A 16,839-nucleotide genomic window follows, 5' to 3' on the forward strand; every position below is an offset into this window, starting at 1 on the left:
TCCAGCACAGAAGGGATTTGTTAGTTTATAAATGCCATTGTAGCTAGCCAAGCAGCTAGCTAGCTCTACTGGTCATTATTTAGACAATTAGTTTTGATAGTTGTTCGTATACATGCTTTACGATATATTTTCTGCTATTGTAGATAAATCTCAGTTTGCTAACTGTCTATATTTCGAAGAAGAAGTCTGGTTCATTGATAGTCTTAATCAGTCAATGACAAGCAACCCATATTCAATCAAAGATAGTGATACCCATTATTATATGTATTTGGTCATTCCAAGCTACCAATCTGCTTCATTTTATAGTTATTTACAATGATACCTTTGGTCAAGCAATTTGCAGTTTGTCACACTAATTTTAAATCATTGTTCTGGGTTTGTGTAAAGTTACAAATGGTAATGTGTCAAACTGTAGGAAAGATTGAGTTCCCAAGGGATTTAGGGGAGAGACTGTTAAAATGTGTGTAAAATAGGTGGGTGGGTGCAAGTAGAGAAAGAGATGAAGGGAGGGAGTGCCGGGGGATGGGGCAGTGTTCACCGGAGACGTTTCTAAATTTGTCTGAGTTTCAGTGACTCAGCTGGCATAGCTTGGAGTACCATGTCAGCTCGATCTGACTGTCCTGCACCCTTCTCTGCTCTACCAGCTACCATGTCAGCTCGATCTGACTGTCCTGCACCCTTCTCTGCTCTACCAGCTACCATGTCAGCTTGATCTGACTGTCCTGCACCCTTCTCTGCTCTACCAGCTACCATGTCAGCGGGATCTGACTGTCCTGCACCCTTCTCTGCTCTACCAGCTACCATGTCAGCTAGATCTGACTGTCCTGCACCCTTCTCTGCTCTACCAGCTACCATGTCAGCTAGATCTATCTGACTGTTCTGCACCCTTCTCTGCTCTACCAGCTACCATGTCAGCTCGATCTGACTGTCCTGCACCCTTCTCTGCTCTACCAGCTACCATGTCAGCTAGATCTGACTGTCCTGCACCCTTCTCTGCTCTACCAGCTACCATGTCAGCTCGATCTGACTGTCCTGCACCCTTCTCTGCTCTACCAGCTACCATGTCAGCTAGATCTATCTGACTGTTCTGCACCCTTCTCTGCTCTACCAGCTACCGTATATCTATGTTTCCCAAGCTGTGCTGTAAGGCCAGTGCTCTCGGGGCTTCTACTTGAATGCCCCCCATGACTTTCAGTTAAATGAAGCACATTACTCTCTGCACACTCCTGCAAGACCCTGTTTTGTTAGTCCTCAGTAGGGGAGTTTCTTTGGTGAAGGGCTTGGTAGCAAAGGTCCATTCTGTTTGGATAGGGGTGACATGTTTCTGAATGGCACTCTACCAGTGACTTCCTGAAGTTTGGCTTTGGTAAGTCTAAAGAACAGTCTAATGAACAGTTTTGTCTCAATGAAGGCAATGTTGCCAACAGAGTCGGCTCCAAGGAATTTACTCATGGATTTTCACACTAAGTCATTAAAAGATAAAAAGGGACATGAAGCTTTATTCAAGCTGTGATATTGTGGGATGTTCCTGCTTGCATTACAAATCACCTTATATAGAAGTACATGCAGTGTAGGCCTGAGATGTTACTGCATCAATACTAACCAAGACACCTAGTTGCCTTGACTCTTTCCAACCAATACCACTTGAAGGCCTTGAAGCAGTTATTCCCACTGCGACCCAAACCTGATTAATTCCAGAAGGCTGAAACTCTGACGGCTAGCCAGACTGGTGCTCACACCCTCTGCAAAGCACACGGCTCATGGAACAAGTTAGCATTAGCCTGGCTCACCTGCTCACTGTGCAGAAATGTAAAAGGGGAAATGCTATCTGGGCATATTGACCAAGACCAATGGCAATATGACACTACAGCAAGACCTTTTTTTCTACTGTCAAGAAAGCCTTTCCAACCTACCATTCTCTGCGTGCCTGACCGTGAAGGGGGAATACAGTGGGCAGCAGAAATTGATTTCTGGAGACTGGAAAGAACTGCATTAATTAATTACTGTATTCTCTACTTTTAACTCACTGGCCATTGCTTAATACATTACATTTAGTCATTTAGTCATTTTACATTTTTTATTGAATGATGGCACAGGCTATTTGGAATGTAAGGCCTGCCTGAACATGTGGGTCTCTGCGTGTCTAAGATTGGTTTGTCAGAGCAACTATAGATTGATGATTAGGATTGTGAATTGAGAGCCGTTTTTTTACTCAGCATTGGTTCCAAATTGGTCAAAAGAATTCCATGATGTTCTGTCCCACTATCGGTTCTGGAATGTCTCCTTAATTGACATTAGCTGTGTGGTTGCTGTGCATTTTTTGCACACACACAAATAATTGTAAAAAATAAGACATCAGTCCATTTTTTACGTTTTTAAAAGGTTAGATTGGAGAAAGTAGGTGTACAGATTACTGCACCTCCAAGACCTGCAAATACCTATTTAGCCATGTCATGATGACTTCTTTGTCAATGTGGCTACTATGGCTCTCAAAAAACTGAAGATAAAGTATGGGCACATTTTAGGAGAGATGACAAAGACTGCAATGCTGCTAGATGCAACAAATGCTAATTACTTAAAGGTGGTTATGCAAACAATATGACCAAACATTTGCTATAGAACAGCATTGGCCTAAAGAAGTGCAGTGTGTTCTACAAGCCTTCGATCATCCTCCACTGCTAGGACAGTCACACCGTTTACTGTAGCTAGTAGGAGCCCAATGACGCTGGAGAGAAAGGGGGAGTGATGGATTGTGTCCACTTAATTGTGAATGTGTGTTATTAATGGTTTAATTCCTTTGGTGTTACATATTTCTAGGTATATGTAATGGCACCAATGTTGTTATGGGCTGCAGTGCTTCGTGTTTGCTCCTCAAACTCTTTGTAACCATACTGTTTTCTTGACTGTAGGATTACCAAGTTTTTCACCAAATCAGTCATGCATATTTTTTATACTAAGCTGTAGAGTAAACAAAGGGGATTTATATTAAGTCATAACACGTACAGGTAGAAGGCTAGCCGTCTTGATCTGCATGTCACAGCTTTGTGGAATGAAGACAAACTGGCCAAACACGGCTTCCCGTAAACCGGCTACCCGAGGGGAACAGATATTTTTATTTAGTTTGTATGGGCAGATTAAGCTTTTTATTGATTTAAGATGCTGCAAAAAGTGTCTAGTTGTTCAGTTACCGTCATCCACAAGCCATGGGCCTTTGCGTCCACAACTGGGCAAATTAGCATTGAATTATCTGCTGTGATATCATTTCACCTTTTATACCTCCAAGTTATGTGAGACAAATTAAATCAAATCAAAATGTGTCACGCAAACAGAAAATGTATTTATTGTTGAATTACAACAATGTAAATATATTAAGCGACAAATATAGGGTTTCCCCCATCTTGATTTTTAAGGGTCCTCTGGTACAATTTAAGAAACTACAGACCAGAAATCATGTTGTAACATATTTTTTTTTCTGAAATATTCAAACAGTTATGGGTAGGGTAGGTAAGTTTAACTGTGGCTTGAGTTTGAAAGGATTCATACTAAAATATCCCACCCCCTTCCCTGTTAAAGCCACTCCCCCAGCACACATAAACACGTTGCCTGACTCGGCCAAGGAAGATGCCATTGACTCAGAGTTTGGACCTTAACAGCTGTCTGTACCTCCTGAACTGTGTAGAGGCTATGTATGTATATGTTCAGGTGGAGAGCCAGATTATTGGTATATTAACCATGTTAGATGGCAGGCCGTACAGTAGCTTTACAATGAACAATCACCTACAGTGTTTTGTTTGTCACATTTGACTTAAATCTCTTGATGTGGTCTGGTCACATCTGGCACCAAATGTGGTCACCGTGCACGCATACATTTAGTCAATCATTCCATAATTTCCGTGTGTGTATGTGTGTTGTGTTTCAGAGATGTGAGTTTAACATGGACAATCTGAGCAAGCCGGAGCTGCTGACTCTGCTCAGTATCATGGAGGGGGAACTAGAGGCCCGGGATCTGGTCATAGAGGCCCTGAGGGTAAGTCTTGTACTTCACCATTATGATAGAACCGGATACATATTTCACTCACTCATAAGCAATAATAATACCTAGCCCAATCCCTTACAGACAAGTCTCTGGTATAGAACCAGAAATAATACACGTTTGTCATTTCTTTTGGAGTCTTTATCTGTCAGAAATGCAAACCTCAGACAGAAGTAAGCCCCCAGTTTACATCTGTCTCCAGTAATTACCCAAAGATAAAGCCTGTAATTGCAGTTGCTTTAGCTGCTATTAAGAGGGTTTATTCAACGAGTGAGAAATGTCTTAAGGTGCTAAATAACCAAATACTGACTTGACAATAGTCATGTGGTATTTCTCCCTTGCAGAATACAATGGACGAAAGCTATAGATAGATACTGATCCCAAGTATGCTGTTTCTACCCCGTTGTAAACCTGTAATTATCATTGAGCTAAGAAGCTTATAATTTCACCAAATGTGCTACTTAGTACTTTTTAAGATAGAGTTTAATGAAGGTTGATGCAACAGGGATGCTGTTGGGGGTGCAGGAGGAGCAGGGTGGTTGTAGTGGCGATCGTCATGTCTGAAGAAACACTGTAGGAGTCTGTAGAATATAGGTCGGAATTGTCTTGTTTTGACCGTGCTCTACTTCAGACTTTGTTTATATACTTTTTGGTAGCTTCTTAATGTGAAATACTTTACAGTTTTCTAGACTAAAATAGACTGTCGTCCTGTATTTTGTAGACACCCTTGTCCCTACCAACTGGGAGTGAATATTGCGTTTCTACTGTCAACCCTGCTCAGTTTCTGGGCATTGGCCTTGGAGGCTTTGTTCGGTTTGAATCCACTCTGTAGTACTTATTGTGCTTACTGTTTTGCTTTCCCCCTGGTGTATGGTGTCCATACTGGCTCTCTCCCTTGTGGATATCCTATCTCTGCTTAGAGAGAAAAAATCTCCTTACTGACATGATGTCTGTTCCCTACACAAAGACCCTGTTTGTTCTACCAGAGATAAGACTGTCAGACAGAAAGAAAGAGAGAGAGGCAGAAAGAGAGAGAAAGAGGCCAGAAAAGATTGGGCTAACCCCCACCCTACCCTTCCTCTAAATCACCAGACAAAATGTCACAAACAAAAAAAGGTTGATTTCTGGAGACTATTGACTATTATCAATATGAAGATATCTGTCCCCTTTCTACACAAGTCGACATCTTATTTTACAAACGACATCCACTGCGCAATGCAGGAATGTACTGCTTGTTGTCTTATTTGAATTTAGCAAGTTACCTTTTTTATGAATTGGTATTGGTTAGCTTTTGTTGAGAGGTGTTAGGAAGGTGATGAGAGGCTGGTAAGATGTAGTAACGAGACAGATAGTTAGTGCTGGTTAGTGTAGTAAGCCAAGTAAGCTGGCAATAACTTTTTTGATTAAATAAAGAATACTTGAACAAACTGACAACACCACTACATTACCAACTGGCTTTGATGGACACATTGACATGGTGTGGAATGGATTATTAAAGGCACAATATGACATTTTACTGATAATCACAAACATAATCACATGGGTTTTGGTCAATACAAGTTTTTGTTTTGTTTGCTTGATATTATCAAACGCCAATAAAAAAACTTGTGCTGGAAAAACCTTGTTTGTACATCAGGTGGGTTATGGTCATCATTGGAATTTACTTTCTTTTGAGGCCTTCCACAAACGTTTTACCTTGTTTTTTGGTTTTAATCACCACTTGTTCATGTCCAGGTCTCCTCAGAGGATAAAGACTCTTGTGTCGTTTGGTGCTCTACAGGCCATCGTTTGGTGGTATTTGGCCGTTAAGAGGCTTTGGTGGCAGCAATTAATTGCTGTGTGGCTAAAGCTGGCCGAGTCACTGTATCTTGTTTCATCCGGCAAAATAGAAGAGGGATTGTAAGCAGATTATAGCCAATCGAGATCAACCACATGATTACTGTACCACATACCCCCCCCCCCTTTTTTTCTGGTGATAGTGAAAGCAGGTCTGTCAGCATTAATTAGCAAAAACGATGTCTTTCTGTACAGGAATTTGTTGGATATGGATTTAGTTTACCATGGAGAGGTGAAACGCAAGTTTTTGTTTGCCTTGTGTTTGCTTTCATGTACAAGAAGCTTTTCAATAGCGAAGAGATCCCGCAGCGTTCCACAAAATCCATTGGAAAATGAATATTCTCAAACCTGCTTTGAATGGTGCTCTGCCTCCCTCATCACTACGATGAAAAGATGGGAAGAAATAATGGTGTGCGATGGTGGATTTTGCTAAAGCTATCTTGTTCATATAAGCACATGCCTCAGAGAGGGGAACGATCTAGAACTTATTATTTGATTGTTATTGAGAAAAAATACAGAATTAACAAGGACTCAAGATGCAGAAGAAGATTTGGCTATTTGTGTACATTGTAGTTAGGAACTGCTATGAAGCTACGCTACATTACAGTTTAGCGGTACAAGTTAATACACAGTGACATTTTATATAGGGGTGGTTAGTGATGGGAGATCTGCAGTCTGATCCAGACAAATCGATGTCAGTCTTTTGTTGAATGATTTAGAAGTGTTAAAAGTGGGCCCATTTTGGAAAGCAACATTCCCTACTGGTAGCCTCATATCCGTACAGTGCGCTAACATTACATGTGATCCCTCATATGACTGTACAGTGGTAACCATTCTGCTCCAGGCTCATGGAGAAACAGATGCCCCACAACAATTGATCCTGTTACATTCTCTCAAGGCTTGCCCTTTTTCTGCTTTTCCATATTCTCTTTCTCCCCTCTTCCCTCTCCCCTCTTAAAACATTTATAATTGAAACCCATTTAAAGTTCTAATCTTTTTTTTATCTAGATCACACCAACCAGAGCATAACTGAAAAATATGAAAAGCTCAGTGCGTTTGCTTTTGCCTGCTGGAGCCATACATTTACATTTAGTCATTTAGCAGACGCTCTTATCCAGAGCGACTTACAGTAAGTACAGGGACATTCCCCCGGGGCAAGTAGGGTGAAGTGCCTTGCCCAAGGACACAACGTCAGTTGGCATGACCGGGAATCGAACTGGCAACCTTCGGATTACTAGCCCGATTCCCTCACCGCTCAGCCATCTGACTCCCTGACATAAATACTGAATCAAGATGGGCAACTTGGTTGTGGAGCATTTATTTAGTTGGACTGGGATGGGGGGGGGGGGGGGGGGTGGTAGGTGAATGCCTGTCAGTCAGAGGGGAGAATTACACAAGTGAAACTTGGTATGGGGGAGGTTGTACTTGTTAGGGGTAAGTGAATGTTAACATTTATCTTGTTTTGTAACACAACCTTCACCTGCCCCTTTACAACATACACTTACTCCATTTACTACGTTTAATTCTCCCCCACACTGTTCCCTCTTACTCTTTTTCGATAACCCATACACTTAACACATCTTAATTACATAGCAATTCCTAAAGTGTTTTACTCGAAGTATTGCAGTGTATTTAATGTAATCTCAATGTGTGAGGTGTTGCTGCACAGTTTGGGTGAGTGCTCATTAAGGAGACTGGGTGCCATTCTAAAAGGGAAACTGAGGGATCTGAGAGTGGCTCATGAAGTAGGTCACAGGAAGATGTGCTCTCTCCCCCCAGCCCCCCCCTTCTCTCTCTCTGTCTGCCTTTCCACTCAATCCTACATCTTCCGCCTTCCCAGTTACTCATCTTCCTTTCATGTCTGTCCATTTCTTCTCCCCATTTCCTCTCCTTCTGTCTGTTGTGAGTGGATGAGATGATGCTGATCCCCCCCTCGCTGGTTGATTGGTCGTTTTATGTCAGTAAAATGGCATCACATTTAAGCAGGGTGTGAACGTGTTCACAGAGGGCCCCTCCACGTGAGACGGTGTCTCGGGGATTGCAGAATGAAATAGGAGACGGACACCAAAATAGACCCCCTCTCTTGCCTAACCTGGTCCTCCCTATGTTTGTGAACGAAACCATATATTGTTTGTTGGGGCTTAAGGTTGTCTGTAATTGTGTGCACGCCATCGTCTGCCCTTTAGTTTCTGCGTTGGCCAATGAGTTTCTTCCCATGTCAGTGCTAGCATGTAAACATGTGAGCAGGCCGTCTACTAACTAACAAGCTAGCGTGTACCCTTAAGCCTATAATAGAGTGGGTCACTGAGTTAATGCGGAGGGTGCAAGGGTTTTTGGGAAATAGTGCCTTTGAAGAGATTCAGAAAAAGGACCCATTCACTTTGTCTTTTGCTAAAATGTATTCATTTTTTCTCAGTATTCCCCACACTGCCTCATATTTTCAAGACAGTTTTTTCTTTTTCACATTTATAAAACATGAACAGAATATTAACATAATTATATTTACTTAAGTATTCAGACCCTTTACTTAGTACCTAGCTCTTTTCAAAATTCCTTTTAATTAATGAATTAATAAAGTGAATTGGCCAGGATTTGGGCCTCCCATCTTCCTTGCTACGATTCTACCTGCTTGTCACTCCTGTATTTGGAAGCTCCTTTTCTTTTCTGCAGTCAAGCTCTGTCAGGCTGAATGGTGAGTGATGCTGCACGAATATTGTCTGATCTCTCCACAGATGTGACATCAGGGTCAGCGCGCCATCCAAACCTAACATGGGTTGGTTCATGACTCCCCATCTTTCTGTCTGTGAATGAGACACGTGTCCAACGTGTGTTGGATGTAATGAGAATCCTCACGTGGGGTTCACATAGGAAAGGGTGCTGCAGTGTCGTTAAAGCCCATGGCTGGCATCCATGTAAACATCCTAACTCCACTGTATGAAGCAGAACCCCTGTGTTTGCCGATTTTGAAAAAGACCTGAAGAATCTAAGAAAATATTTGGCCTCTTCTCAAACATTTGTAATGAAGCTGATTTATCGTTTTATTTGGATCCAGTCCTACAGAAATTAGGATGTCATATATCAAAAATTGAAGGTGCTAAAATAGTTGGATTATTGTCAGAACAGTTTACTCAATACTAATAGAGAAATATCAAATTCAGGTCTACACTGTTGTGAGAGACAATGTGTGTCTAGATGTCTACATTCATGTAAATACATAGTTTATAGATTTTGACCAAGCAGAAAGTCAGAGTAAATGTGTGTGTTTGTACTGTATCTGGGGCTTCATCAAACTTTAATTTTAAGCCGTCAGCTGAGCTCATTAAACATGAAGAGAACTGCGACTGAGGGGCATTCTGGGAAAAACATATGTCTACCATTTAGTGCTAGTCTGCATAGTAACACACAGTAGGAGAAGGAATGTGTGAGTGGTATGTGAACCATGCTATGTATTAGATTCATCCTTCTATACGTGTTTGTCTAAAATAACCTGAAGAACCCTTAACCTTAAAGAAACTTTGACACTGAATGAAAATAGAAGGGAAATACTGTTATTCCATATATGATGATTGGGTACATATTATGAACAGTTTACATATAGAAATATATATGGTTTCAATATCTATTTGAGCACACTTGCACATAAAACATTTATATATCAATTTGATGGAGCTGCTGGATGGTATTTCTACTAAGTAACTACTCTGTTTACAATGCAAAATTGTGTGCTGTTATATCAACAATTCAGGAACTGTCAGAAATACATTTAACAAGTGTGCACTGTTACAAGTTCAAGGATACAAGTTCAAGTCTTTTTCCCCCCTTTCACTTAAAGCAGCACAGAGCCATCCCATTGAAAAGTACTGTTGTACAGCCTATTGTTGCTTGGTCATTGTATGACTGTGGCATGACGTACCGTCAGAAACACACTCTTCATGGTGTGTGTATGCATTTATGCATGTGTATTGTGGGATATGGGGCCCGTGTATGGTAGATCCCATGTGATTAGGGACGGGATTTGTGAAAGCCCAGTGGAGAGCACCAGATGGCTGATGTTCAGCCTTCACATTACACCCCCATCCATACTGTGTTCTTCCCTCTCTCATTTATACTCATTTACTCGCTCAAACTCATAAAACGTCTTTCCCAGTGAAATTTTTACCACAGTCTCAACTAGGCTAAGGATTGGCCAAGGGACAAGCTGGCACACCATTGTTAAATCAATTATTAAACCCATACAATAAACACAGTTCCACTGACTTCCAGGTAAATTGCACCAGAAGATACCAATTTATGGCCATTTTGTCCACCGTTTGCCATTCTCTCTCTATCCATCTCTCTCTCCCTCTCTCTTCTTCCTTGTAAGTGCACTGTTTATGATATCCCCCTCACTGTAAATGGTCAGAATGAGAATTGCAACTGTGTGTTTGTAATTCGCCATCCATCTACCGTGCGTCTTCACTGTGTTTGTGTATGTGCGCTCCCAAGTATTTATCCCAGTGTGCACATGCCTGCGACTGGAAACATTATGCCCTTGTTAGGCAACGCTGGGCTTCCCTTGTCTGTACTCTCCCTCTTCTCTTTCTGTCACTCATCTCACATTAGGTTTAAACACCCCGGAGCACCATATTTATCTTGGGCCAAGTTGGTATTCTCCAGGGCTCGACATTAACTTTTTGAGGCACTTGTCCTTTGGACAAGTACTTTAAAGGTCCCATGGCATGCTGTTTTTGGATGCTTTTATATAGGCCTTAGTGGTCCCCTAATACTGTATCTGAAGTCTCTTTCCCGAAATTCAGCCTTGGTGCAGAATTACAGCCACTACGAGCAGTCCCAAAATGAGCTTTCCTTAGGACGTGCTATTTCAGTGTCTGTAGCTTTAAATTCTATGAGGAGGAGAGCGGCGGGGCTAACTGCCATGCTTCGGTCGTTTGCAAGCCATGATGTCTCTCGAGGGAAAAACAATATCGTAGCTGATTCTCATTAGCGGGCCAAATTCTCTGGGCAGGCAAAGCAGACAAAATGGAGGTAACCTTTCCCCTTATGACGACATAAGGGGAAAGGTTCCAGAACCGTTTGAGCTTTCATTTTCTCAAAGGAGGAGAAGGATACCCAGGGCTTGGTTTATACTTATCAAAATTTCTAGCCACTGGGGGACCAAAGGCAGGATAGGGGAACTCATATTAATGTTAAATAACCTCATAAAGTGACATTTTCATGCCATGGGACCTTTAACGTTTCACTTGTCTATGAACAAAAGTCACTTGTCAGGGTAAAGATAAATAATTTTATAAAAATATATATTTTTGTGTTGACGTTAGTTAGCTAGCGTCAGCAGCTGTGTACCTAGCAAGAATTAGCTTAATTTGTATCGGTTAAATGTACGTAGTTAAATATCAGCTAATATTCAACTGTAAAGTATACACCTTTTAAAGGATCCCTTGGTAAATCAGCCTCTGCCGAGTAGCAAGGGAAATTGTAGAAAAAGTTAACACCAACATTTAGTGGAAAATACATTATGTCTACAAAATTATTAGTATAAGTTTATCTAGCTTGCAAATACTGAGGATAGCCTACCGAAGTTGAGTTAGCCAATGTCGTTAGCGATGCTAGCTAACATTAGTTTGGTAACGTTAGCTGTATATAACATTTCACTGGGTCTTGCAGCGCTGCTTGATTTACTGAAATTATTATGAAATGTTATGTTCTACTAGCCATTTGCCTACTTTAGCAAGTCACAGTATTTCTAAGCCCTGCTAGTGTAGCTAACTGAGACGACACAGTAAATTATTCCTCTTTCAAGTAATAAGCCCCCATTCAAGTGTTGAGCATTAAATTAGCTGCATGGTCTGTAGAGATCTTGGGCCGAAGCCAAGATACTTTGCTAATGCAGAATTCTGTAAAATAAAACATGTAAAATAGACGTAATGAGTGGCACATAACGTGAAGTAACATGGTATTTTATTTTGTTTGAGTTTTAACTTGTCCAGTGGGGCAAGTACATTTCTCTTACACTTTGCCCTACAAAAAAATCCACTTGTCCCGGACAAGCGGACAAGCCTTAATGTCGAGCCATGTTCTCTATTCTTTATTTCGTCAGAACATCCACTGACGGGCTCCAGAATATTCTTGCATTTCAGTTTTCCCACATTTTAGATGGTCAACACGTTTACATGAAAACCTGTTTGCTGTTTTGTTTCTTCTGGTTATTATCATTTAGCCAGTTTTTGGTCTGCTCTGATGTTTGACAGCTCTTGACAGCTTAACAATTGTATCCTATTAATATGGGACATTTTTGCAATTTCACATAATACAATATTAATAACTTTATTTCATGTAACTGTATAAGTTCACCTGTAGAAAGTTTGCTTCAATTACTAATAACAAACAATCAATAAGTGTTGTGTTCCAGTTAGGTGAGCACACAAATGCTCAGCCTATCTACTACTGCCAACTGAGATTGCATTACACCAAACCTCAGTGGTAACATGACCACCCACTTGCTCACAATACTTAATTGTGTAATGTCCCTGTTTGAAGCACATCCATCTACAGACAAACTCTCCCTACCTCCATTCCAGCCATGTTATTTAACAGGGGCTGTGACGCTGTAGAGTGGATGCAGCCAGAGCCTGCATGGCTGAGTGGGCACAAATGATCATCTTTTAAAGGCTTTTCTCATGACCGTCCTCTGGGCACAAAGTATTGTGTGTGTGTGTGTGCGTGTACACAAAGTGTGTGGCGGCAGATGTTACACGTTGAATTTTGGGTACTTAACATTACAGTTTACTACTAGTCCGTGGTAGTGATGCTAATTTGAATTTGCCTATTCCCACACACAGGAACTTGGTTATTGGCACTGCACCTGCTAGGGACATCTGTGAGTAGCGTTAAAAGTAGTCTACCACTGTGCAAATCCAGTTTGCAAAAGAAAGAAATATGTTTGGGAGAATAATTATCACTTACTCATCCAAGACAACTTCGAACCATTAATGACAATCTAGACTGTAAAGGGATCAAAAGTAAACTTTAGTTGGGGATGGGCCGAAGGCGGATCAGCCTTGTGGGGGCGAGGGATGTTATTTTATACTATTATTATAATTATATTAGTATTCAGTACATTGTGGCATTGGTATCTGGCCGCAGGAGGGATCCCATGTCTGGGGTTTGGTCCTGGGGAGGAGAATGGGAAGAATGTAATGTCTTTATTCTAAACAAACAGGTCCCTTTTAACACAAAAGTTCTACAAATAAACAGCAGAAGAACCATAATGGCTCTTCTATATGGCTAAATAGCCATGTCTCGTTTTTACAAATACAATAAAAATCACACAATTCGTTTTAAAACAATCTCTTATCCAGTCAAATTCATAGTCGTATGTATTAGCACCGTTATGATTATGGCTATAACGCAAGAAAACCTTTTCAGTTTTACTGCAGATTTTTTTCGAAAGTACATGCTTCAACTCAAAACAACTAATACAAGCAATTTCTTACTTGAATTCAAATATTCATAGATGCATACAAATCTCACAAAAAAAGTGTAGTTGGCTGGCTAGCATTATTTATTTTGAAATGAGAAAAAAAACAGACAAGTGTTACATGGCTATCCAGTTAGCCAGGTAAACAATGCTCCCTTTGCACCAACACAACCTTTCACCCCTCCCCCCACCACCCTAACCATGTGGAGTCGACTGGCAAATGTTAGCCAACCAGAGCCATCACCCTTGGTTGACAAACAATTGACTGATTTAGCTATTCTATTACTTTATATACATTATAACCCTGCTAACTGATTCATGACATTGTGTAATATCACTCGTAATAAAAACGAATCACTATTTTGGAATTGTAATGCTGACCAAAAACCACATAAAATGATATATATCCAAATATCCTGTTAATGTTCCAATGACAGTATGTATGCAGTTTTACTCCCCTGCGCGGCTGAACGGTGAATCCAATAAGTATTTTACGTTACAGTATGGTAACGTAGATTGTAACGGTCAATCACAGGCAGATGAAATGAGAAACATCTGTTTACAGACATCAATTGCACTTCTTTTATTTACACCTGATAGATTCCTGTGTGTCTAATCCACTCTGTTGCCTTGCATAAAATGTGGTGATCCATCAACGACTGTATATTGAGATTGTGTTGAAGAACATGGTAAGAAGGGCAACAGACCTCCCTGGTGAACAAGCCCATGCTCATGTCACTCTCTTCTATTCCACCTCTCTTCCCTCTCCTCCTTCCTCTTCGCCCTCCCAGGCACGGCGGAAGGAGTTGTTCGTTCAGGAGCGCTACAGCCACTTCAGCGTGACAGACCCCTTCCTGGCCTTGCAGAGGGACTTCGAGTGTGTCCCCGGGGGGGACAAAGAGCGCCGGCCTGTAGGCTCCAGCCCCATCTCCGTCCTGGAGGCGGTCATGGCCCACTGCAGGAAGATGCAGGAGAGAATGTCCGCCCAGCTGGCTGCCGCTGAGAGCCGGCAGAAGAGGGTAGGGGAGCCTGGACAGGATGGGTGCAGGAATAGGTGGATGTGCGAGTGTGCGAGTGCAGTTACATGTAGATTACCTTGTCTATTCTCACACACGCTCGATGTTCCTCTCTATCTCTCTCTGCTTTTCCAACAGAGGTATTGGATGAGTGTGTAAGAGTGTGCATGAATGAGAAGGCTGGTAAGAGTGGGAGTGGGAGTGGGAGTGTGAGTGGGATGGTGTAAATGTGTGCAAGTTGTTAGCGAAGGTAATTGCGTGTATGTGTCACTTGCTGTCAGGTGTTATGCTTTGCATGCTGGCTTAAGTGTGTGAAATCAGAGAATGCGTTGGCGACAATGTGTACTTTTTAACAGTTGACCCCTTTGTCCTTTTCCTGAACTCAAAATGCTAGAAACTAGCCACAACTGGGTCTCTAGTCAGTAATGTGGGTTTAGATAATACATTGAGACAGACTACATCTGGATAGCAAGACGAGGTGGAGAGGAAAGAAACAAGGGGAAAATAAAAAGTGTTTGGATATACTGTAGGAGGGACAGTTAGGAAATATTAGATATTGTTTTGGGAAACCCAATAGTTCCAATGTCGACTTAGCTAAACGCCTTCGTGACCAGTTCTCAGCATCATGACATCACTGGACATTATAGCTAGCTGTTAGATTTGATTCGAGAAATGGTTACAGTCACCCTAAATGTTTAGAGAATCAACTTCCCTTTGAGAGGACAGCCATAGTTCAGGTTTTGACGTTGGTGGGTGAACCTGAGGCAAACACCATCCTCATGGGGTCTTAAGCTGAAAGCCTAAATACCAGATTTCCTTGGTAGTGTGAATCTCTGTGCAGGAATAAGGATGGCAAGGTGTGATGAGTAAATCATGAGACAAAGAGCAGGTTCCAGCTGATGAGGTAGAAACATGCATGCCGATGATGTCACTTTTACCCTGAAAATGTACATATTTATTGTATAAGTTGTTTAAGTAATATCATTTAATATTGGCATTAGTTTAAGTATTAGCATCCACAAAGCTAACTCTCCTCTACCTCATTTTTTCACCTTGGTATGTGTTCGTTTGGAACCTCGTTTGTAAAGAATTGTTCTAGTTGTCGTCGATGGAAATCAACCTTCTGGATGATAAACCTGCTGTACTGTACATTATACTCCAGGGCCTAGAATAGAGAAATTATTAATGATGTGATCCATTTATAGAACCAGGGCTGTACTATTACCAAGAAGCTGTAGCATTGCAAGAGAAGAATGCCACGACAAACTCACTTTGTTCTTAAAACCTATTCATAAAAATGTCATCATATAGCGCCTACTGTCTCGTACAGCAATGAGATGTGTTACTATGTGGATTAGCAAGATGGGTCTACTTCATTGTTGGGACTTGTTAGAGCAGTGCAGCCAGGCAATTGCTTGGAAAGCCTGACTATGCCTGTGGACACTGGCTGCCAACACAGATCTAACAATAGCATCTCCGCTCCAGATATAGTCCCCCTGGGGGGTGTCAAGTCATCGAAAATCATTTGTATATTTAGAAGGTTTGTTACCATCTCTGTTGGTGAGAGAGCTAGTTTAAAAAATGTTATTTTTGTGGCCTTTCCCCCTGTTGACTCACAGATTATGTCCAAATGAAGGCCTTTTCCGGCAAATTCCACATGCCCACACAAGTATTGATCACAGAATGCATATTAGTCGTTAGTAGTGCTCTTGAGCATTTCTGTACATTTCTACTGTGTGTACATTTATACAGGTACATTTTCAGTTCATAAAGATAAACTATTGGGTGGAATATGTGTGTATAAAACTTAGTTTCATGGGGTGATTTAAAGCTTGTGAAAAATCTTTAAAAGTAAAGAAAATCACCCTTGACCAATGCACGAGCAAAATGCGTATGACAGCTTAACTGTAAACAACATGTGCATCCCTGGGCAGGCTGCTTGGGATTCAAACCTCTCATTGTGAAATCTGAATTTGGAACAACAATTCTGTTTACGGAAGGTAAACATTTGTCTGATTACTGACATAGACGTGACATGAACGTGTGTGTTTGGATGGTCTCACCCTACTTCCTCATCCTCCTCCCTCATCCCTCATCCCTCCTTCCTCATCCTCCTCCCTCATCCTCCTCCCTAATCCCTCCTCCCTCATCCTCCTCCCTCATCCCTCATCCCTCCTCCCTCATCCTCCTCCCTCATCCTCCTCCCTCATCCTCCTCCCTCATCCCTCCTCCCTCATCCCTCCTCCCTCATCCCTCCTCCCTCATCCCTCATCCCTCATCCCTCCTCCCTCTTCCTCCTCCCTCATCCCTCCTCCCTCATCCTCCCTCATCCTCTTTGTCTGATGAGGGATTAGGATGCGTGTCGTGAGTGTGTGGCTCGCAGATGCCTTGGCATGTGCGTTAGCATGTCCCTCTGACACACATGCATATCAACCCACCCCCTGACGCAACACTTGTGTCTGCTCCTCCAATCACAG

At 41.7% G+C, this 16,839-nt stretch overlaps 1 protein-coding gene across 2 annotated transcripts in view; it reads left to right on the top strand.

Annotated features, from left to right (window-relative positions):
* The window catches only part of cttnbp2 (cortactin binding protein 2), a 34,279-nt gene that overhangs the window by 1,620 nt on the left and 15,820 nt on the right, over positions 1–16,839 (top strand). For both annotated transcript variants that reach the window (XM_062461289.1, XM_062461290.1), the window contains exons 2-3: positions 3,920–4,027; positions 14,138–14,365. In XM_062461289.1, the coding sequence (XP_062317273.1) occupies positions 3,920–4,027; positions 14,138–14,365 (336 nt within the window). The remainder of the gene's footprint in view (positions 1–3,919; positions 4,028–14,137; positions 14,366–16,839) is intronic.

Source organism: Osmerus eperlanus, chromosome 5 (assembly GCF_963692335.1).
Source record: "Osmerus eperlanus chromosome 5, fOsmEpe2.1, whole genome shotgun sequence".
Lineage (NCBI taxonomy): Eukaryota > Metazoa > Chordata > Actinopteri > Osmeriformes > Osmeridae > Osmerus > Osmerus eperlanus.